General features: G+C 40.2%; 1 protein-coding gene across 4 annotated transcripts in view; it reads left to right on the forward strand.

Annotated features, from left to right (window-relative positions):
- The window catches only part of LOC128695708 (peptidyl-prolyl cis-trans isomerase FKBP4-like), a 127,340-nt gene that overhangs the window by 20,040 nt on the left and 82,502 nt on the right, over positions 1 to 24,798 (forward strand). For all 4 annotated transcript variants that reach the window (XM_070093297.1, XM_070093299.1, XM_070093300.1 and 1 more), the window contains one exon: positions 2,321 to 2,463. In XM_070093297.1, coding sequence (XP_069949398.1) covers positions 2,321 to 2,463 — 143 coding nt within the window. The remainder of the gene's footprint in view (positions 1 to 2,320; positions 2,464 to 24,798) is intronic.

The raw sequence follows: 24,798 nt of genomic DNA on the forward strand, positions 1-24,798 counted from the left end.
GATAGAATAGAAGTAATACTAGTAAAATAGCTAAGAATTTGGTCGACTGGAATGATGTAATTGGCCTAAAATGGAAGTCAAAGTCGGCAAAATCGCCAATTCGTAAATATCGCTGACACATCAAAATTCGCGAGAGCATAATTTCGTCAATTTTCCATCAAATTTCGTTTTTTTTTTTTTTGTATTTATTACCTTCACAAAAAGATTCTCTACCATTTCATAAGAAAAAATAAATTTTTTTTTGGAAAATTCTTGGACACTGGGGCACCACGTCAGATTTGGGCCTTGGATCCTGAAGGGGTTAATGATAAACCCTTAAAGTATCCAAACAGATCTATGTTCACATGCATAGTGCTCCAAAAGTAGATCTACGTCTTTTACATATTTTCAAATATAACAAAAAAAAATGTAGATCAGAGTTTTTCTACACGTTTTAAAATGTAAAAAAACAAAAAGATCTATTTTTTTTTTTTCCTACTTTCAAATGTTGAAAAAACGTAGATCTACGTTTGGACAGTTTAAGGGTTAAATATACGGATGCTTTCTATTCTGCATTTAATTTTCTGTTTATATGACACCTGCATTATAAATGAAAAAGGAAGATTTGTTAGCCTGTTTATCTCTAGCTATTGTATTTTTAAAAAGTCGTGACAGAAGGATAGCAGTTTCAAAATGTTGAAACTGTGGACTGATTTTAGTAAAATGTTTTAATGCCCTAAAACAGTTATTTTTTTCTCATTGGTTTAGTAATGAAAGAAATGAGATAGGTATTGCATTCATCATTAAATCATTACAGCAGGTATATACTGATACATGAGGAAATCCTTACATAAAAAATGAGGAAAGGAATGAGAATGGTAAAATGATAACAGAAAACTCCAAGACTGAATGCTAGTTTGTGATATGAAAATGTGTGCTAGATCTCTGGTTTAGCTGTAACATGTTTTTATCAAAACCACTGCTTGCTGGGAAACTGTAACAATTACATTTTTTTTTTTTTTTTTTTTTTTTTATTAACACATCGGCCAATTTCCACCAAGGCAGGGTGGCCCGAAAAAGAAAAACTTTCATCATCATTCACTCCATCACTGTCTTGCCAGGGGGGTGCTTTACACTACAGTTATAAAACTGCAACATTAACACCCCTCCTTAAGAGTGTAGACACTGTACTCCCCATCTCTAGGACTCAAGTCCGGCCTGCTGGTTTCCCTGAATCCCTTGATAAATGTTACTTTACTCACACTCCAACAGCACTTCAAGTATTAAAAACCATTTGTCTCCATTCACTCCTATCAAATACATGTATGTTCACGCACGCTTGCTGGAAGTCCAAGCCCCACACACACAAAACCTCCTTTACCCCCTCCCTCCAACCCTTCCTAGACAGACCCCAACCCCACCCTCCCTCCACTACAGACTGATACACTCTTAAAGTCATTCTGTTTCGCTCCATTCTCTCTACATGTCCGAACCACCTCAACAACCCTTCCTCAGCCCTCTGGACAACAGTTTTGGAAATCCTGCACCTCCTCCTAACTTCCAAACTATGAATTCTCTGCATTATATTCACACCACACATTGCCTTCAGACATGACATCTCCACTGCCTCCAGCCTTCTCGTTGCAACATTCATCACCCATGCTTCACACTCATACAAGAGCGTTGGTACAGCTATACTCTCATACATTCCCCTCTTTGCTTCCACAGACAAAGTTCTTTGTCTCCACAGACTCCTAAGTGCACCACTCACCCTTTTTCCCTCATCAGTTCTATGATTCACCTCGTCCTTCATAGACCCATCTGCTGACACGTCCACTCCTAAATATCTGAATACATTCACCTCCTCCATACTTTCTCCCTCCAATCTGATATCCAATCTTTCGTCACCTAATCTTTTTGTTATCCTCATAACCTTACTCTTTCCTATATTCACTTTTAATTTTCTTTTTTTATATCTCCTACCAAATTCATCCACCAACCTCTGCAACTTCTCTTCAGAATCTCTCAAAAGCAGTGTCATCAGCAAAGAGCAACTGTGATAACTCCCACTGTGTGTTTGATTCTTTAACTCCACACCCCTTGCCAAGACCCTCACATTCACTGCTTTTACAACCCAATCTACATCAAGTGCTTTCTTAAATTGACAGTGAATCATGCTTAAGTTGTTTTGATCAGAATAAAGTTTTGGTATTTATATTTTGATATGGGAAATAGAGCCTGATGACATTTTTTTATATAACTCACAGATAAAGATAACATGTATACATTGTTTTCTGTTCCTATATGAAAATAAAAAATATCATTGCTCATTTTCCTTCAGGTGAAGTTATCAAGGCTTGGGATATGGGCGTGGCTCACATGAAGAAAGGGGAAATAGCTAAACTGACGTGTAAAAGTGAATATGCCTATGGGGAACGTGGCAGCCCACCAAAAATCCCACCTAATGCTACCCTAGTGTTTGAGGTGAGTTGACAGAGTAACACATTACTCTATATAATTTCTGTTGCAACCCCTGAATGGGTTGCAATGATTAGTATGTATATATATAATTATCTTTTCATATAATTTTATACTGCTTATATTTGCGATAATAGCTAAATCGTGAATATATTGCTTTATAATATTATTTGACGTAGTTATGTTGTTAGGTAGGATGTTACATATTATGTGCTCAGTTCAAGTCTTGATTGTCTAACTACTGTAATTATCGCTTGTGGCTCGTTAGACTGCCGGCTTCTGTTTCCGAGCTGCAGCTGTCCACGGAGCTATCACGTGATCGAGGGGGGGGTGTCCTCACCTCGCCTGAAGTATTCAGTCTGGTCTAGACTCTCTTGGTGGTTGGACAGATTGTCTGTCTCATTATTCTTGTTAGTTCTGTAGAACTCTGTTCACAGAACATTGTATAGACTTAGTGATTTTCAACGTTGTACTGAGGTTGTGTGTCGCATAGACACTCTAAGCAACTAAGGTCCTGAGCTGTAGCTTCTGACCTAATTTGTACTGGTATCTGTGTATTATCACAGTCGGGAATTTTCTTATGCTGAACTTAGATTCAGTAGTATGGGAGTTTTGTGACTTTTGTGGAGGATCTGCAGATGGTCCCTACTTAGTGTCGTTATATTATCTCCTTGTTCCTGATTCTGTGTCGCAGTTGCTTGTTATATTGCTATTGGGCTTAGCATTCTTTTTGTTGTTCAAGCAGACTGTTCTGGTTGCCAGTTGGTGAAGAAGTTAGTTTATGTGAGGACTGTCGGTCACTTGTTTAAGTCTAGTCGAGTCGTGAGACATAGCGAACTACTTAGAGCACTTACACACACACACACTTACTTGTACATATTTGTAATATCTTATTAAATGTTAATGTACCAGACGGTACTTAAGAATTATAAATGTGATATGTGCTTTCAGCACAATAATATTGTACTCGAGAGAAGTGATATTATTTTGATTACTGTGATTAATTTAATTTAATTTAATTTGATAATATACCTCTAGACTTAATAAATTTATTAAATTTTAATTTCTCTAGTTAGTAGCCTACCATTTGTAATCCTGAAGCACTATTGAATCATACTGAATTCTAATGGAAAATTGGACAAGGATACTGACTACTTGTTACGAAAACCCAGTAACAGGCTGGATGCTAGAAGGGCAGTCCTTTCTAGTATTCACTGGAGATCTCTAAGCTTTTAGAATCGCGTTTTTTTGTAACAAATGGGGGCCTGTCCAGGATGCTCTTGATCCAAGGTGTTGGAGAAATTGTCCAGTTTGACATACTAGTAACTCTATGATCAAACACTTTGAGTACTTTCTTAATCTGAAGACTTTGAGTTTAGTCTTGTACAACATACCAGGTGGATGTATGTACCTGACTGAGTCTCTTGATCCAAGGAGATGGAAATACTGTTTGAGTTCTAGCTCTAAGAGAACTAACACTAAAATTCCTATCAGGATTATAGTCTCGTAGTACACTTATTTTCGTGATGTATGTCAAAGTAAAACAATTAATTGATACTCTGACTTTGTCTGAGTTAAGTACATTAAAACTTCAGACTTGTTGGCAAGTAGCCAAATATCTCGGTGTGACATATAACAGGAATTACACCGCAGACACTGTCAGAGCGTTGATTAAAGATATATTGTTTCCTGCTCATACAGAGATGTCTGATTATGATTCAGATTCAGAAAGCCAAGTGTCACAATTAGGAAGTATGACTCTATTTGATTACTTAGAAGAAAGAGCAACTACGGCAGAAGTGTCTGAGCCTAGTGAACCTCCGCTCACACCTTCCCGCCTCACTGACACAATAGTACAGAGTATAGCTGGCAGTATGACACAACCTAATACTAGTACTGTGTATGCTACACCTGTATCTACTTATCCTAGACCAGATCTAGACTCTCTAGGGACGGCTGGACGAAGTTTCCGACCTAAGGACAGTCCAGAAAGACATGTTAATTTCCTTACTCCTCCATTACCCACTGGTCCTATCTCTCAGGAACAGTTTGAGAGGTTTGAACGCCTCATTATGTTGCAGACTGCACAAATAGAGGCTCAGAGGAAATTGAACGAAGAAGATTTCCAAAGAGAAAATGTTCGTCTTGGAAGACAACAGACTGATAGATCACAGGACCCATTTAATGTGCCGAAAGCTGCATCAGTGGTTCCTAAGTTTTTTGAGAGTGACTTAGACACCTATTTTTAAGTGTTTGAGAACCAGGCACGTGCTATGAACTGGCCACGTAAGCACTGGGCTACCTTGTTGCACACAGCTTTGACAGGAAGAGCTCAAACTTGTACTGCTGCTTTACCATTTGCCAAGTACATTAGTTATGATGCTGTCAAGCAAACTATTCTAGAGACATATAACTTGTTGCCTGTAAGTTATCAACGTGCATTTCGTACGTTACAATGACGACAAGATCAAACACAAATAACCCGCACATAAAAGAGAGAAGCTTACGACGACGTTTCGGTCCGACTTGGACCATTGACAAAGTCACACTAACAGAGGTGGAGCAGGACGGCTATATATAGGCAGGAAAAGGTGGTAGTAGTAGTAGTAGTAGTAGTAGTAGTACAAGAATTGTATATAATACCGACAGGATGAAATTAAGACACATGCACAACGCCCGGGCATCCCCATCGTAGACGTTTCGCCATCCAGCCAGCCACTGGATGGCGAAACGTCCACAACAAAGACAACCAGACGCCGCACATGTGTCTTAATTTCAACAGTAGTTGTAGTAGAAGAAGAAGAGGTAGTAGTAGTGGTAGCGGAAGAAGTGGGAAATAAGGAAGACGAGCCAGTCAAATACAAAGGAAGGGGAGCACCGCAAGAGAGCTAGATACCCACAGAGGGAGAGCAAGCGCAAAGAGGTGCGTGAAAGGGGAAGTGGTGAAATAAAATAAATGATTGAACGGGTTCGCTCTCTCCCAACCTGTAAGATGCTTAGTCTTGACGTTGAGTCCCTCTTCACCAATGTCCCTCTTGATGATGTCCTTGATTTCCTTAGAGAGAAGGCCCATGAAGGGTTTCTTCACCTCCCTATCCCCACTGATGTCTTTCTTGATCTGATCCGCCTCTGTGTGGACTCTAACTCCTTTTCCTTCCAAGGGAAATATTATTCTCAAACCTTCGGTGTCGCTATGGGCTCTCCTCTCTCTCCTGTCCTTGCTAATCTTTACATGGAATACTTCGAGACTGTTCTTCTTCCTACCCTCGATGTGCAACCTTCACTCTGGCTCCGCTATGTGGATGACATCTTTGCTCTGTGGCCTAATGACTCCAGTCTCTTCCAACCTTTTCTTGAAGCTCTTAATAATCTTGCCCCTTCCATAAAGTTTAAAGCTGAATGGGAATCTAATTCCTTACTTCCTTTCCTTGATGTCCATGTCCACCGCTCAGATACAGGTTTTTCCTTTTCCGTTTACCGTAAACCTATGCACAGTGGCATGTACATACACTACTTTTCCTATCATGCTTCCCCTGTCAAGAAAAGTGTTCTTATCTCCCTCTTTCTCCGTGCCCTCCGCATCTGTGATCCTCAGTTCCTTCCAGCAGAAATTTCCACTCTTCATAATTCGTTCTCCCGTCTTGGCTACCCTTCCCATTTCATAGACTCTGCCCTCTCACGCGCTAAACGCAATTTCTTCTCTCCCAAACTCTCTACTCATGGGAACTCTTCTATCCTCTGCCTTCCCTACATTTCCGGTCTTTCTAATCTCAACAATTCTCTCCGTCCCTTAGACATTAAGCTTACCTTCCGCCAGACTAACACTCTTCGCACTAATCTCGTTCATACCTCTCCTCCCTCTACAGATGTTCCTGGTGTCTACTCTATTTCTTGCTCCTCCTGTCCTCTTCAATACTTCGGAGAAACTGGTCGATCTCTTTCTGACAGACTTAGGGAGCACAAAAATAGTGTTAGGCTTGCCGGCACTAACAATGCTCTTTTCTGTCACGTCAGAGATCATAGCCATCCTATTGACTGGTCTTCTGCTAAAACTGTCTTCCCTACTTCCAACTCGAACAGTCGCCGTCTAGTTGAATCCTCTCTAATACACAACTTTCCTTGTATGAACCTTAGCCCTGGCTTCATCTCTGTAGATGACTTCCTCTCCCACTACATTGTAAAATGCTCCAAACTTCAGAACACCCGTGACTTAACCTGAATCCTCACTTTTTCTTTTTCTTTTTCTTCTTCCTCTTCCCCTTTCCTCTCTCCTTTTCTCCTCTGGGTTGTCTTTCTCTCTCCTGTCTCGTGTTTCTGTTCCTTCTTCATTTATTTTATTTCACCACTTCCCCTTTCACGCACCTCTTTGCGCTTGCTCTCCCTCTGTGGGTATCTAGCTCTCTTGCGGTGCTCCCCTTTCTTTGTATTTGACTGGCTCGTCTTCCTTATTTCCCACTTCTTCCGCTACCACTACTACTACCTCTTCTTCTTCTACTACAACTACTGTTGAAATTAAGACACATGTGTGGCGTCTGGTTGTCTTTGTTGTGGACGTTTCACCATCCAGTGGCTGGCTGGATGGCGAAACGTCTACGATGGGGATGCCCGGGCGTTGTGCATGTGTCTTAATTTCATCCTGTCGGTATTATATACAATTCTTGTACTACTACTACTACTACTACTACCACCTCTTCCTGCCTATATATAGCCGTCCTGCTCCACCTCTGTTAGTGTGACTTTGTCAATGGTCCAAGTCGGACCGAAACGTCGTCGTAAGCTTCTCTCTTTTATGTGCGGGTTATTTGTGTATTGTTCCAGTCACGGTATTGTGCCTTTTTGTTATTTACAAGATCAAACTTGTGTAGAGTTTGCTCGTGAGAAAAAAGTTGCATTTGAGAGGTGGTGTAGGTCTGCCAAATGTTACAACTACAACAGCCTTGTTCAGTTGTTACTACACGAAGAGTTTAACAACTGTATGTCTGCTGATATACAAGAATATCTGATCGATCATACTACCTCGGATATTCTGGAAACTGCAGCATTAGCAGACAATTACGAGATTTCTCACAAACTTGTATGTACTAAAACACAGAGAAACAAGGTAACTAAAAATTGTCCTAGAAGTTGGCAACCTAAATCAGCTGCTCATTGCCGGCCTGATGTACCTGCTACTGTAACTTCTCGTACCTTTACCAGGAAAACTCACAATCCTGAATCTGTCTCTGTGGCTAGACAGAAATCTGATATCGAGAAAAAGAAAGTTAAATGTACCTATTGTAACAGAAAAGGACATGCTAGAGAGTATTGCTATAAGTTAGAAAGAGATACGAGAAGCAGTCGTGCGGCTGGCGCCCCCACTCAAGTCGTATCCTCTTCCGAGCAACAAGGCACCAAAATTCTAGTAATACCTCTGATCCTACTGTTTTAGATAATATCACTCAGGACAGATGACTAGCGTCAGAAAGTGTATCTGACGAAAAGATTCGTTCAGCGATGAGTCCTTACTTTTCGAGAGGTAAAGTAGGATTTGACGAATCACATCTAACTGAGATAATTACTTTCAGAGACACTGGCAGTTATCTCACGTTATTAAGAAAAGATGTACTGACCATAACTGACGATACCTATACCAAGATAGATGTATTGTTAGAAGCCTATGGTGGGGCTGTTATAAAAGTACCTCTTCATAAAGTTTACATTGAAACAAGCTAGTATACTGGTTATATTTCAGTGGGTATATCCAGTGGTGTATTTCCCATCAAGTCAGTGGACTTGTTGATAGGGAACGATATCCTTCATGCTGGTATATGTAAAGAACCACTTGTGATTGATAATAACACTGATGATAATTATGCCATTGAAGCTTGTAGAGAGAAACCTATTTTATTTCCTCTCAGCGCAATTGCTAGAGCTATGTCAAAGATACAACAACCATCCTTGTCTCCTGTTGAGTTAGTGGATGACAATGATTTGGGCTTGAATATGTTGTTTAGTGACGCTCTGCGCCCCGGATCATTAACACCAACTCCCCCCGGTCATCAACCTAGTCAGGACACTACTGACGTTAAATTTCTAACTCATGATGATTTAATCAAGGATCAGTTTGTTGATCAGTCACTGGAAAGACTGAGAGATATAGCAGTTACTGAGAGTGAAGCAAAGGATCTCGATAATTGTTACTATTATAGTAATGGTGTACTGATGGAGAAAAATACATGTAAGTTGTCAGCTGATAGTGTTTCCACCACAGTCAAGCATCTCGTAGTGTTACCAGTTACATTTCGTGAACAAGCCATTGATTTTGCTCACAATAGTCCCATAGGAGGACATTTGGGTGTCAAGAAGACACTCGGTAAACTGGCAAAACATTTTACTTGGCCAAAGATGAAGGAAACAGTAGCTGATCATGTGCAACGTTGCCACGTGTGTCAAGTGACAGGCAAGCCAGCGCACACACCTCCACCTGCGCCTCTCATTCCTATCACCGTGGATGGTGAACCATTCTCATGTCTTATTATTGACTGTGTTGGTCCTTTGCCTAGAACCAAACTAGGAAACCAATACTTATTTACTATTATGGACGCTGCAACACGCTATCCTGAAGCTATTCCTATGAGAAAAATTAATGCTCGTGCTATTGTGAGAGCGCTAATGAAATTTTTCTCCCTGGTTGGATTGCCACGAGAGATACAGTCAGATCAGGGATCTAATTTCACTTCTAAGATCTTTCGAGAAGCATTATCCCACCTAGGAATAAAGTCTGTACTTTCAACCAGCTATCATCCACAGTCACAAGGTGCTCTAGAGAGATTTCATCAGACATTGAAGTCCATGATGAGAGCTTATTGTGAACATTTTTCTAGAGACTGGGATGAGGGTATACCTGTTCTTCTGTTCGCTATGAGAGAAAGTGAGCAAGAAAGTCTCGGATTTAGTGCATTTGAATTAATATTCAGACACCAAGTGCGTGGTCCTCTCGCAGTGTTAAAAGACGTGTGGACAGGAAAATCAAATCCATCATTGAGCACATCACCTTCATTAATGCAGCAACATTTGACAGCCGCTAGAGAGCTAGCTTCGAAAAATCTAGTTTCAGTCCAAGCTAGAATGAAGCAACATTATGACAAGCGTGCTGTCTCTCGTTCTTTTAAAGCAGGAGATAAGGTGATGGCTCGGAAATTAGTACCAGGTCATGCTCTACAAGCCAGGTATGATGGTCCCCTGGAAGTAGTGAAAAGGCTTAGTGACGTAAATTATTTGGTACGTACGCCTGGGAAAAAGAAATCTAATCATGTGTACCATGTTAACCAGCTTAAGACATACTACACTAGTCCTCTACCTGCTACATCTATTCTTCCTAGGACAGAGGAAGAAAACATCAGTCTACCTGACATCTCTAGAGGTATAGAGGTGTGTTTAGAAAATTCAGTGACTCTACAATCACTAGACAATTTTCTTAGTAATCTTGGAATTGATAAAGCTGGTGATATTAAAAACATGATTTTGCATTTCCCTGAATTGTTCGGTGATGTTCCTGAACGTTGTACTCTAGGTGTACATGACGTTGATGTACAGGGAGCATCACCCATTAAGCAATCTCCATATAGAATGAGTCCAACGAAGCATAAAGCATTGAGAGAAGAGGTTGATTTTCTGTTATCTCACAGACTTATTGAGCGCAGTAAAAGTCCATGGGCATCTCCCTGTATTTTAGTGCCTAAACCTGACGGTAGTTTCAGGATGTGCACTGATTACAGGAAAGTGAACTCTGTCACCTTGCCTGATGGTTATCCTCTACCTCGCATTGACGACCTTATTGACCGTGTGTCAGGAGCCCTGTTTGTCAGTCGTTTAGATCTCTTACGAGGCTATTATCAAGTCCCGCTTACTGAACATGCTCAAGAAATATCTGCTTTTACTGTTCAAGATGGATTGTTTAACTACCTTGTCACCCCTTTCAGCCTATGTAACGCGGCTTCTTCATTCCAACGTATAATGAACGAGTTGACCCACAACTTAGAAGGAGTAGAAGCCTACCTTGACGACTTAGTGGTGTACAGTGACGAGTGGGAACAACACTTGACGCGTCTCAGAGCATTGTTTGAGAGACTGGCGCACTACAACTTCACTGTTAACTTAGCTAAATGTAGTTTTGGTCAAGCCAAGATTACCTATCTAGGCTTTTGTATCGGCCAAGGTGAGGTTGCTCCTATTGAGGCTAAGGTTCGTGCAATTTCTGAATTTCCAGTGCCACAGGATAGGAAAGGAGTACAGAGATTCCTGGGTATGGCAGGATATTATCGCAGGTTCTGTCCAAACTTTTCTCAGATTGCAGCTCCTCTCACTGAGCTTACTAGTAGCAAAGTTCAGTTCATCTGGACTAGAGATTGTTCAGACTCGTTCAAAAGGTTGAAGCGCTTGCTATCCTCTGCTCCTGTGTTGAAAAGTCCTAATTTCAATCTTCCCTTCTTTTTACATATAGATGCGAGTGTTATGCAGTGGGTGCTGTGCTGCTCCAACAGTCAACATCCACTGATATTCTCTATCCTATATGTTACTATTCATCTAAACTTAAACGACACCAGAAAAATTATGCCACTATTGAGAAAGAGGCTCTAGCTCTTGTGGTGTCCTTAGAACATTTTGACGTGTATTTGGGCACTTCCCCATTTAAAATTAACGTTTTTTCAGACCACAATCCACTCACTTATATTAACACTATGAAAAGTAAAAACGCTAGGATCATGAGGTGGGCCCTCAGAATCCAACCTTATTCTATTAGTATAAAACACATAAGTGGTCTTTGTAATGTAATTGCCAACGCTCTGTCACGTCCTTAATAATTATCAGTTACATTAAATTAACGTAATTTTAATGCCCAAATACCTTTTGTTACTTGCTATGTCAGATTCAGTAAAGCAACGTAATCCCTCCAGCCCATATTAACTATGTATACTCATGTCATGTATAATTATTATATTTATATATTCACAGTAGTGATGTGTATGAGGAGGAGACATAAGCTGAGTGATGAGTGGGTAGTGTCGTGTGGGCAGTGTTACTGCTTGGCGGAACACTGTCCTGCCGCAGACTTTCCCCCTTCACTACACACCTTAAGCTGTTTCATACTCAGATGTCCATACTACATAGCATTCCACAACCACTACTTAAGAGTGGAATGCAGTCTCCTCTACTAGGATCGAGCCTCAAAGTGCCCTGCTTGTCTACGTTATCCTGTCTCTACACTGATGTACATAACCACGAGTATGCAGAGATACGATACTGTGTACTGCCCTAGTACTAGGGGCATATCTTGGTGTATAGACGCTGTGAAATTATAGAGGTGCTTGGCACAAGAGTGACTCTGATTAATGTTTATATTATATTGTTACTAATGTAACCTGAGTAATCAGTAATGTGAAAGACATTAATGCAACTCCTAGTGCGACCGTTTGTCGTGTTGGGGGAGTGTTGCAACCCCTGAATGGGTTGCAATGAATAGTATGTATGTATATAATTATTATCTTTTCATATAATTTTATACTGCTTATATTTGCGATAATAGCTAAATCGTGAATATATTGCTTTATAATATTATTTCATGTAGTTATGTTGTTAGGTAGGATGTTACATATTATGTGCTTAGTTCAAGTCTTGATTGTCTAACTACTGTAATTATCGCTTGTGGCTCGTTAGACTGCCGGCTTCTGTTTCCGAGCTGCAGCTGTCCACGGAGCTATCACGTGATCGAGGGGGGGTGTCCTCACCTCGCCTGAAGTATTCAGTCTGGTCTAGACTCTCTTGGTGGTTGGACAGATTGTCTGTCTCATTATTCTTGTTAGTTCTGTAGAACTCTGTTCACAGAACATTGTATAGACTTAGTGATTTTCGACGTTGTACTGAGGTTGTGTGTCGCATAGACACTCTGAGCAACTCAGGTCCTGAGCTGTAGCTTCTGACCTAACTTGTACTGGTATATGTGTATTATCACAGTCGGGGATTTTCTTATGCTGAACTTAGATTCAGTAGTATGGGAGTTTTGTGACTTTTGTGGAGGATCTGCAGATGGTCCCTACTTAGTGTCATTATATTATCTCCTTGTTCCTGATTCTGTGTCGCAGTTGCTTGTTATATTGCTATTGGGCTTAGCATTCTTTTTGTTGTTCAAGCAGACTGTTCTGGTTACCAGTTGGTCAAGAAGTTAGTTTATGTGAGGACTGTCAGTCACTTGTTTAAGTCTAGTCGAGTCGTGAGACATAGCTAACTACTTAGAGCACTTACACACTTACTTGTACATATTTGTAATATCTTATTAAATGTTAATGTACCAGACGGTACTTAAGAATTATAAATGTGATATGTGCTTTCAGCACAATAATATTGTACTCGAGAAAAGTGATATTATTTTGATTACTGTGATTAATTTAATTTAATTTGATAATATACCTCTAGACTTAATAAATTTATTAAATTTTAATTTCTCTAGTTAGTAGCCTACCAGTTGTAATCCTGAAGCACTATTGAATCATACTGAATTCTAATGGATAATTGGACAAGGATACTGACTATGTGTTATGAAAACCCAGTAACAGGCTGGATGCTAGAAGGGCAGTCCTTTCTAGTATTCACTGGAGATCTCTCAGCTTTTAGAATCGCATTTTTTGTAACAATTTCTTAAACCCTTTCACTGTCTAAACCCTTGAAATTAATATTGCTGTCAGTGTCCACATTTAACCCTTCCAGGGTTTCGGCCGTACTAGTACAGCTTACGCACCAGGGTCCATGACGTACTAGTACTCATAAATTCTTGCTCCTTCAAATCTAGTGAGAGAAAGCTGGTAGGCCTACATATGAAAGAATGGGTCTATGTGGTCAGTGTGCACAGTGTAAAAAAAATCCTGCAGCACACAATGCATAATGAGAAAAAAAAACTTTGACCATTTTTTTGGATTAAAACAGCGACTTTGCACTATATTTTCGTATGGTATTTATTGTTGTATTCTAGTTTTCCTGGTCTCATTTTATAGAATGAAGACATATTACAGAAATTGAGATGATTTTGACTGGTTTTACAATGACAAGTACCTAGAAATTGAGCTCAAAGTAGCAGAAATGTTTGATTTTTACCAAAGTTCAAAAGTAAACGAATCATTCTAAGCGTCCAATACACGGTAACTGGTGAGTCTAATATTCTTTCACAAGTGCGCCGATGTTATTTATACCATTTCTACACTAATGCAGTAGTCTGCATAGCAGTATATCTTCAATTTTTTGTGAGAATAAAAATTCAAAGTGGAAAGCAAAAGAAATGTAAGAGTGGTCTGGGGACGTGACTAATGAACAGAGGAAATGTTATTTTAGTGCCAGGAATGTCTTTCTTGTTTATTCTGGACCCTATTTGGAAATTGGCATCTTTTGAAATTTGTGTGAAATTCGCAAAATTGCTAAATTCTGACCACTGTATTGGATAGTTGAAATCAGTAAATTGGTGGTTTCTTGTACTCATTCGATAAAAAAAAAATGGAGTTCTAGAGAAATAGTTATGATTTTTGTCGACTAGTACATTGGAATTGGCCGAAAATAGGGCTCAAAGTGGGCAAAATCGTCGAGACCGCTAACTTCGAAAGAGCATAATTCCGTAAGTTTTCCATCAAATTTCATACTTTTGGTGTCATTATGATCAGAAAAAGATTCTCTATCTTTTCATAAGAAATTTTTTTTTTTTTTTTAAATTTGGGGGACCTTGAGAACAAGTCTCTGAAAAGGCCTGTGGACCCTGAAAGGGTTAAAAAAGAATCTTATAAAATGGTAGAGAATCATCCGAAGGTAATGACATTAAAAGTACGAAATTTGATGGAAATACAGTGGACCCTCGCGTAACGCTATTAATCCGTTCCTGAGAGCTCTACGTTAGGCGAAATTATCGTTAGGCGAATTAATTTTCCTCATAAGAAATAATGGAAATCAAATTAATCTCCTGACACCCCAAAGTATGAACAAAAAAAAAAATTCTACCACATGAAGTATTAATTTTAATAGTTCTTGGTCTTATTAATTTTCCTTTTATATCCATGGGGAAGTGGAATAAGAATCTTTCCTCCGTAAGCCATGCGTGTTGTAAAAGTCAACTAAAATGCCTGGAACAATGGGCTAGTAACCCCTTTTCCTGTAAAGATTACTAAAAAGAATAAGAAGAAGAAAATTGTCAAAGTGGGAAGTCTGAATGTGCGTGGATGTTGTGCAGATAAGAAAGAGATGATTGTGGATGTTATGAATGAGAAGAAGCTGGATGTCCTGGCTTTAAGTGAAACAAAGCTGAAGGGGGTGGGAGAGTTTCAGTGGAGAGGAATAAATGGGATTAGGTCAGGGGTTTCAAATAGAGTTAGAGCTAAAGAAGGAGTAGCAATAATGTTGAAGGATAAGCTATGGCAGGAAAAGAGGGACTATAAATGTATTAATTCAAGGATTATGTGGAGTAAAATAAAGATTGGATGTGAAAAGTGGGTTATAATAAGCGTGTATGCACCTGGAGAAGAGAGAAGTGTAGAGGAGAGAGAGAGATTTTGGGAAATGTTGAGTGAATGCGTGGGGAGTTTTGAATCAAGTGTGAGAGTAATGGTGGTTGGGGATTTCAATGCTAAAGTGGGTAAAAATGTTATAGAGGGAGTAGTAGGTAAATTTGGGGTGCCAGGGGTAAATGTAAATGGTGAGCCTTTAATTGAGCTATGTGTAGAAAGAAATTTGGTAATAAGTAATACATATTTTATGAAAAAGAGGATAAATAAATATACAAGGTATGATGTAGCACGTAATGAAAGTAGTTTATTAGATTATGTATTGGTGGATAAAAGGTTGATGGGTAGGCTCCAGGATGTACATGTTTATAGAGGGGCAACTGATATATCGGATCATTATTTAGTTGTAGCTACAGTTAGAGTAAGAGGTAGATGGGAAAAGAGGAAGGTGGCAACAACAAGTAAGAGGGAGGTGAAAGTGTATAAACTAAGGGAGGAGGAAGTTCGGGTGAGATATAAGCGACTATTGGCAGAAAGGTGGGATAGTGCAAAGATGAGTAATGGGGGGGTTGAAGAGGGTTGGAATAGTTTTAAAAATGCAGTATTAGAATGTGGGGCAGAAGTTTGTGGTTATAGGAGGGTGGGTGCAGGAGGAAAGAGGAGTGATTGGTGGAATGATGAAGTAAAGGGTGTGATAAAAGAGAAAAAGGTAGCTTATGAGAGGTTTTTACAAAGCAGAAGTGTTATAAGAAGAGCAGAATATATGGAGAGTAAAAGAAAGGTAAAGAGAGTGGTGAGAGAGTGCAAAAGGAGAGCAGATGATAGAGTGGGAGAGGCACTGTCAAGAAATTTTAATGAAAATAAGAAAAAATTTTGGAGTGAGTTAAACAAGTTAAGAAAGCCAAGGGAAAATATGGATTTGTCAGTTAAAAACAGAGTAGGGGAGTTAGTAGATGGGGAGATGGAGGTATTAGGTAGATGGCGAGAATATTTTGAGGAACTTTTAAATGTTAAGGAAGAAACAGAGGCAGTAATTTCATGCACTGGTCAGGGAGGTATACCATCTTTTAGGAGTGAAGAAGAGCAGAATGTAAGTGTGGGGGAGGTACGTGAGGCATTACGTAAAATGAAAGGGGGTAAAGCAGCTGGTACTGATGGGATCATGACAGAAATGTTAAAAGCAGGGGGGGATATAGTGTTGGAGTGGTTGGTACTTTTGTTTAATAAATGTATGAAAGAGGGGAAGGTACCTAGGGATTGGCGGAGAGCATGTATAGTCCCTTTATATAAAGGGAAAGGGGACAAAAGAGACTGTAAAAATTATAGAGGAATAAGCTTACTGAGTATACCAGGAAAAGTGTACGGTAGGGTTATAATTGAAAGAATTAGAGGTAAGACAGAATGTAGGATTGCGGATGAGCAAGGAGGTTTCAGAGTGGGTAGGGGATGTGTAGATCAAGTGTTTACATTGAAGCATATATGTGAACAGTATTTAGATAAAGGTAGGGAAGTTTTTATTGTATTTATGGATTTAGAAAAGGCATATGATAGAGTGGATAGAGGAGCAATGTGGCAGATGTTGCAAGTATATGGAATAGGTGGTAAGTTATTAAATGCTGTAAAGAGTTTTTATGAAGATAGTGAGGCTCAGGTTAGGGTGTGTAGAAGAGAGGGAGACTATTTCCCGGTAAAAGTAGGTCTTAGACAGGGATGTGTAATGTCACCATGGTTGTTTAATATATTTATAGATGGGGTTGTTAAGGAAGTAAATGCTAGGGTGTTTGGGAGAGGGGTGGGATTAAATTATGGGGAATCAAATTCAAAATGGGAATTGACACAGTTACTTTTTGCTGATGATACTGTGCTTATGGGAGATTCTAAAGAAAAATTGCAAAGGTTAGTGGATGAGTTTGGGAATGTGTGTAAAGGTAGAAAGTTGAAAGTGAACATAGAAAAGAGTAAGGTGATGAGGGTGTCAAATGATTTAGATAAAGAAAAATTGGATATCAAATTGGGGAGGAGGAGTATGGAAGAAGTGAATGTTTTCAGATACTTGGGAGTTGACGTGTCGGCGGATGGATTTATGAAGGATGAGGTTAATCATAGAATTGATGAGGGAAAAAAGGTGAGTGGTGCGTTGAGGTATATGTGGAGTCAAAAAACGTTATCTATGGAGGCAAAGAAGGGAATGTATGAAAGTATAGTAGTACCAACACTCTTATATGGGTGTGAAGCTTGGGTGGTAAATGCAGCAGCGAGGAGACGGTTGGAGGCAGTGGAGATGTCCTGTTTAAGGGCAATGTGTGGTGTAAATATTATGCAGAAAATTCGGAGTGTGGAAATTAGGAGAAGGTGTGGAGTTAATAAAAGTATTAGTCAGAGGGCAGAAGAGGGGTTGTTGAGGTGGTTTGGTCATTTAGAGAGAATGGATCAAAGTAGAATGACATGGAAAGCATATAAATCTATAGGGGAAGGAAGGCGGGGTAGGGGTCGTCCTCGAAAGGGTTGGAGAGAGGGGGTAAAGGAGGTTTTGTGGGTAAGGGGCTTGGACTTCCAGCAAGCGTGCGTGAGCGTGTTAGATAGGAGTGAATGGAGACGAATGGTACTTGGGACCTGACGATCTGTTGGAGTGTGAGCAGGGTAATATTTAGTGAAGGGATTCAGGGAAACCGGTTATTTTCATATAGTCGGACTTGAGTCCTGGAAATGGGAAGTACAATGCCTGCACTTTAAAGGAGGGGTTTGGGATATTGGCAGTTTGGAGGGATATGTTGTGTATCTTTATATGTGTATGCTTCTAGACTGTTGTATTCTGAGCACCTCTGCAAAAACAGTGATAATGTGCGAGTGTGGTGAAAGTGTTGAATGATGATGAAAGTATTTTCTTTTTGGGGATTTTCTTTCTTTTTTGGGTCACCCTGCCTCGGTGGGAGACGGCCGACTTGTTTAAAAAAAAAAAAAAAAACACACAAACTGAAGAAGACATGCACAGTTACATGACACTTACCTTTATTGAAGATCTGGTGATGATTGATGGGATGGGAGGAGGGGAGAGTGTTGATGGTGTTAGTGTTTAGAAGGGGAATCCCCTTCCATTAGGACTTGAGGTGGCAAGTTCTTTTCCGGGGTTACTTCCCCTCTTCTTTTAATGCCACTAGGACCAGCTTGAGAGTCACTGGAACTCTGTCGCACAACATATCTGTCCATAGAGGCCTGTACCTCCCGTTCCTTTATGACATTCCTAAAGTGTTTCACAACATTGTCAGTGTACAGGTTGCCAACACGGCTTGCAATAGCTGTGTGAGGGTGATTTTCATCAAAAAAGGTTTGCACTTTAAGCCACACTGCACACATTTCCTTAATCTTTGAAGCAGGCAACTTCCTCAATTTCTCTATCCCCTCCTCCGAAGCAGTTTCCTCATGTCTGGCCTCATGCTGTTGAAGATGATCCAGCAGCTCATCAGTGATTAGTTCTTCATTGTCCTCCTCCACCAACTCTTCCACATCCTCCCCACTAACCTCCAACCCCAAGGACTTCCCCAATGCCACAATGGATTCCTCAACTGGCATAGGATTCCCAGGGTTAGCCTCAAACCCTTCAAAATCCCTTTTGTCTACACATTCTGGCCACAGTTTCTTCCAAGCAGAGTTTAAGGTCCTCTAAGTCACTTCCTCCCAAGCCTTACCTATAATGTTTACACAATTGAGGATGCTAAAGTGATCTCTCCAAAACTCTCTTAGAGTCAATTGAGTTTCTGAGGTCACTACAAAGCACTTTTCAAACATAGCTTTTGTGTACAGTTTCTTGATGTTGGAAATGACCTGCTGGTCCATGGGCTGCAGGAGAGGAGTGTTATTAGGAGGCAAAAACTTGACCTTAATGAAGCTCATTTCCGCAGAAAGTCGCTCTGCCACGTCTGAAGGATGACCAGGAGCATTGTCTAATATCAGGAGGCACTTAAGGTCCAATTTATTTTCCAGGAGGTAATTTTTCACAATTACTGGGAGCGCTTGAGGTTCCTAAACCTGTATTCCCTGGAACGCAGGAGGGAGAGATTCATGATTATATACACCTGGAAAATCCTAGAGGGACTAGTACCGAACTTGCACACGAAAATCACTCACTACGAAAGCAAAAGACTTGGCAGACGATGCACCATCCCCCCAATGAAAAGCAGGGGTGTCACTAGCACGTAAGAGACCATACAATAAGTGTCAGGGGCCCGAGACTGTTCATCTGCCTCCCAGCACACGTAAGGGGGATTACCAACAGACCCCTGGCAGTCTTCAAGCTGGCACTGGAGAAGCACCTAAAGTCAGTTCCTGATCAACCGGGCTGTGGCTCGTACGTTGGTTTGCTTGCAGCCAGCAGCAACAGCCTGGTTGATCAGGCTCTGATCCACCAGGAGGCCTGGTCACAGACCGGGCCGCGGGGGCGTTGACCCCCGGAACTCTCTCCAGGTAAACTCCAGGGGGCAAATGCATGGTGTAACCAGTCATAGAAAAAGTCCCTAGTGACCCATGCCTTACTGTTTGCCCTCCACAGCACACACAAATTAGCCTTGAGGACATTGTTTTTCCTGAACACTCTGGGAGTTTCAGAGTGATACACCAATAAAGGCTTCACTTTGCAATCACCACTTGCATTAGCACACATCAACAGAGTAAGCCTGTCTTTCATAGGCTTATGTCCTGGGAGTGCCTTTTCCTCCTGAGTAATGTAGGACCTGCTTGGCATTTTCTTCCAAAACAGGCCTGTTTCGTCACAATTAAACACTTCAGGTTTCAGTCCTTCACTGTCTATGTACTCCTTGAATTCCTGCACATATTTTTCAGCCGCTTTGTAGTCCTAACTGGGAGCCTCACCATGCCTTATCACACTATGTATGCCACTATGATTCTTAAATCTCTCAAACCAACCTTTGCTGGCCTTAAATTCACTCACATCACCACTAGTTGCAGGCATTTTTCTAATTAAATCGTCATGCAACTTCCTAGCCTTTTCACATATGATCGCTTGAGAGATGCTATCTCCTGCTATCTGTTTTTCATTTATCCACACCAATAACAGTCTCTCAACATCTTCTATCACTTGCGATCTCTGTTTCGAAAACAAAGTTGCACCTTTGGCAAGAACAGTTTCCTTGATTGCCGTTTTCTTGGCCACAATAGTAGCGATGGTTGATTGGGGTTTTGTGTACAACCTGGCCAGCTCGGAGACACGCACTCCACTTTCATACTTAGCAATGTTCTCTTTTTTCATATCCATAGTAATTCTCACCCTTTTTCCTGTAGGGTTGACACTAGAAACTTTCTTGGGGCCCATGGTGACTTATTTTGCAGGTGCAATCACTAAAAAGGCTGTGATAATATGAAATGTTCTGATTGTATGCTTGGAAGCGACCACGGTGGCTGGCTTGTAAACACTGGCACCCACGGAACAAGTGAGGCGGGCTCAGGCCGCACGTGGACGCGTCTCGAATGAATCGTGTTGAGCGAGTTTTTTAGCGCTAGCCAAGGCAAAATTTTTGCGTTAAAATGTATCACTAGGTGGATTTAACGTTATGCGATGCGTTCGTTAGGAGAGGGTCCACTGTATAAAGAATTACACAGTCACAAAGTTAACAAGCCTGGGGTACAATTTATGCTTTGGTGATTTCACCCACTTTGAGTCCTGTTTTAAGCCAATTCCAGTGTTCCATTCAACTAAATTCTTAGCTATTTTGCTAGTATGCCTTCTGTTCTCTTGAATGAGCATAAGGAACTGCCTTTCTAACTATTGTAGACATAGAGAAAAAGGAAAGGGAGAAGAGAAGTCCATAGCAGGAAAACAAGAACCAGAAAAACCAGAGGAAATATGCTTAGAGGAAAGAATAAATGAAAAACTGAAATATGCTTGGAGGAAAGAAGACGAGAGAATTCAGATCACTTGGCAGAAAGTGGGAATGAGTCAAACTCAGTAAATGTAGGCAGCTAGAACATCTGCAGATATTATGCAAAAGGGATGTGCCTTTATGAGAGAAAATGCTGGTATAAAAGCAAGAGAAAATGTGCAAACATGTTAAGAATGGGAAAGTGGCGCTTGGACAAAGAGTGCAGGTACTTCCATCCACTGATGTGCAAAGCTTCAACACAGTTCAGAGTATATTATGACATGAGCTGTCCAGACCACCATGTGAAAGGAATGCAGCACATCAGAAAAAGCAGGGAAAGGAAAAATGAACAGCAGTATTTTTTAGACATAAAGAGAAATGATTGGACCCAAGAAAGAGGACAAACAGGGAAATACTACAGATGGGACAAAGGTGCATAACAGTGGGGTATGCCAATCTAGGCACCCACCCAACAGGGTGGATGCCTAGTACTGAGTGTGAATTTGCCTGTTGGCAAATTCACACTCAGTACTGGAGAAACCAGGGTATGTTCACCAGGGGTTATACCAAATAGTACATCACCATTGGTACTAACTATACACACACACTAAACCAAAACATCCCAAATTGTAAATCCTGCTTCCTCTCTGCAAATATTCATGGTCTGAAAATGACAAAGTTAGTTATATTAGTGGGCTTTTCCCAGAAGCATATGCCATGTTTGGGGCAATTACAGAAACACACATAAGGGATGTTTTGTATCAGTGTGAATGAATTAATAAGTCACAGGGAGGAGTAGGACCTCAGAATAATAATTTTATTTCAGCATGAGACAGTGTATATACAGTAGAGCCCCACTTTATAGTGTTCCACTAATACGGACATTTAAAATTATGACCAAAACTCGCTATACGGCTCCCCCCACCTGACTTTCTAATACGGTCACTGCACACCACCCAGTTTGTTTACATTCTTGTGAGCAAATTTCTCCATTATGTCTGGAAACTTTACAAAATTTCAAGTATTTTTAAAGTTATTTCATATTTTATATATTATCTGATAATTATACTTATGTGTAGTTGTACCTAAGTAAACTTGCACAGTGCTGGTTTGCAGGTACACATTAACAGGGTCCAAGAATTTTCAAAAACAAAAAAAAAAAATCTGATGTGTATTTATCAAGATATAGAGTTGTGAAGTTGACCCTCAATGACCGGGTGGCGGCAACATCCGCGACTTCCGTAAAATTGCATTTGTTTATTTTACTTTTTTCTTACTTTTTTCTTTTCTTTCCTAATATTTTTTTTCCCAGTAATGTTTGTGGCCTGTGAGACCAATATAATATATAATGTATTGTACACTCATTGTATTCAACACAATAACTGCACTAAAGTTTTCATCATAATAATGTTTACCAAACTTGTTTACAACAATAAACATGCAAAAATGTTGTATATTAGTAATGTTCTATTATATATATGTACAGTCACAGGACATGTTCCTAGAGCTGCTGCAGTCTGTGTAAGTCTTTAAAACAATGTGTCGTGCATAGTGGTGTCTTGCATTCCTCACACATAAACCCAGTGTCTTTGCATCTTTGTGGCTGTCGTTTTGTTTGTGCACAGACAACACATCTCTTCTGAGCCCATTTCTTCTTAGCTGAAGGAAGCTGTATTAAGAATTGATCACCTTCCCGCCTCAAACGACTGGGTAATTGGTGATCAGTTCCTGGACAGTTTTGTATAGCAGGTGTTGTGAGCTGGTACTTGATTATTATTTGTCTGATGACAGATAAACAAAATTCACCATACGGTGGTCTGTTGTCGGTGTTCATTTGGTACATATATGCTTTGAACATTGAAATGTTCATGAGATGGACAAAAAGTTTCATGTACCATTTATAACTGTTGAAGACAATCGGCAAAGCCAATTTGCACATCACATTTGTCAACTAAACACATGTTTTGTGTATAGTCAATCACTGTTGCTGGTTTTTGAATACGTTCATTCATCATTATTCACTTTGCCACTGTCTTTCATTTCATTAGGGTGAATGGATGTCAACAATATGACATCTTGTTTGTTATGCCACCGTAATGCCATGATGTCATTGGCAGCAAACACCTGCACCTCACCACTATGAGTGCCTGCGTTGAACCTGGGCATATGTTTATGATTAGAACTCACTGTGCCACACACGTCTGTCATGTTCACTCGCAAGAAATCACTGAGTAAGGGGCTTGTGTACCAGTTCTTCTTTCAACGTACCAGCCGCATCCCACTGAGGTGGGGTGACCCAAAAGTCAAAATGAAAGTTTCTCCTTTTAAATTTAGTAATATTTACAGGAGAAGGGGTTACTAGCCTCTTGCTCCTGGCATTTTAGTCACCTCTTACGACACGCATGGCTTACGGAGGAAGAATTCTGTTCCATTTCCCCATGGAGATAAGAGGAAATAAACAAGAATCTTGTCTTGTCTTGTCCAGACCAGAGCTTTGGTGAGATGGGTAAGGAAGAAGGATGGGTAAGGATAGAAATTTTGGAAAAGGGTGGGAGGGGGGAGAGAGGTAGGATATAAAAGGTAAGTGGCCCAACCACTTTGGTGTAATTTAAAAAGTGTACGTGAAATGATAAGATATTCTTTAAGGGGTATAAGACTAACCCATCAGCCACATAGATATAACAGATATATAAGTACATGACTCTGAATTGGTAGTAATTATACAAGTTGCAATTTTTTTTTTTTTTTTTTTTTTTTTTTTTTTTTTTTTTTTTTTTTTGCGATTGCACAACGGATATTTATGCGACAATGAAGGCAATAATTTTCTGGCCAGTTTATAGAATTACGTGACAATGGCTTCTTACAGGTGGTGTCCAGCCATAGTAAATAGCATAAATTTTACATTAGATTGTTATATAAGATTTCTCCCTAATTGGGGGCGATGATGTTCTCAATATACATAGAAGGGTTCTGGTGTTACCCAATCTTCTTCATCAGGGAGGTTGCTCAATATCATGGGTCGATGGTAATCATCTTTACGTATAAAACGACGGACCCTCTGTGGGAGAGTCATTCTTTGAGTCCTGTGAGGAGGAGTATTGATGATATAATCCATGGTATTTACTAGAAAGAAAATAGAAGAAAACCCAGAGGGGTATGTATATATATGCTTGTACATGTACGTGTAGTGTGACCTAAGTGTAAGTAGAAGTTACAAGATGTACCTGAAATCTTGCATGTTTATGAGACAGAAAAAAGGACACCAGCAATCCTACCATCATGTAAAACAATTACAGGCTTTTGTTTTACACTCACTTGGCAGGACGGTAGTACCTCCCTGGGAGGTTGCTGTCTACCAACCTACTACCTATATTGTGTACCAGTTTTTTTTTTTTTTTTTTTTTTTTCAACAAGTCGGCCTTCTCCCACCGAGGCAGGGTGACCCAAAAAAGAAAGAAAATCTCCAAAAAGAAAATACTTTCATCATCATTCAACACTTTCACCACACTCACACATTATCACTGCTTTTGCAGAGGTGCTCAGAATACAACAGTTCAGAAGCATATACGTATAAAGATACACAACATATCCCTCCAAACTGCCAATATCCCAAACCCCTCCTTTAAAGTGCAGGCATTGTACTTCCCATTTCCAGGACTCAAGTCCGACTATATGAAAATAACCGGTTTCCCTGAATCCCTTCACTAAATATTACCCTGCTTACACTCCAACAGATCGTCAGGTCCCGAGTATCATTCGCCTCCATTCACTCCTATCTAATACGCTCATGCACACTTGCTGGAAGTCCAAGCCCCTAGCCCACAAAACCTCCTTTACCCCCTCTTTCCAACCCTTTTGAGGACGACCCCTACCCCTCCTTCCTTCCCCTATAGATTTATATGCTTTCCATGTCATTCTACTTTGATCCATTCTCTCTAAATGACCATACCACC

Source organism: Cherax quadricarinatus, chromosome 42 (assembly GCF_038502225.1).
Source record: "Cherax quadricarinatus isolate ZL_2023a chromosome 42, ASM3850222v1, whole genome shotgun sequence".
Taxonomy (NCBI): domain Eukaryota; kingdom Metazoa; phylum Arthropoda; class Malacostraca; order Decapoda; family Parastacidae; genus Cherax; species Cherax quadricarinatus.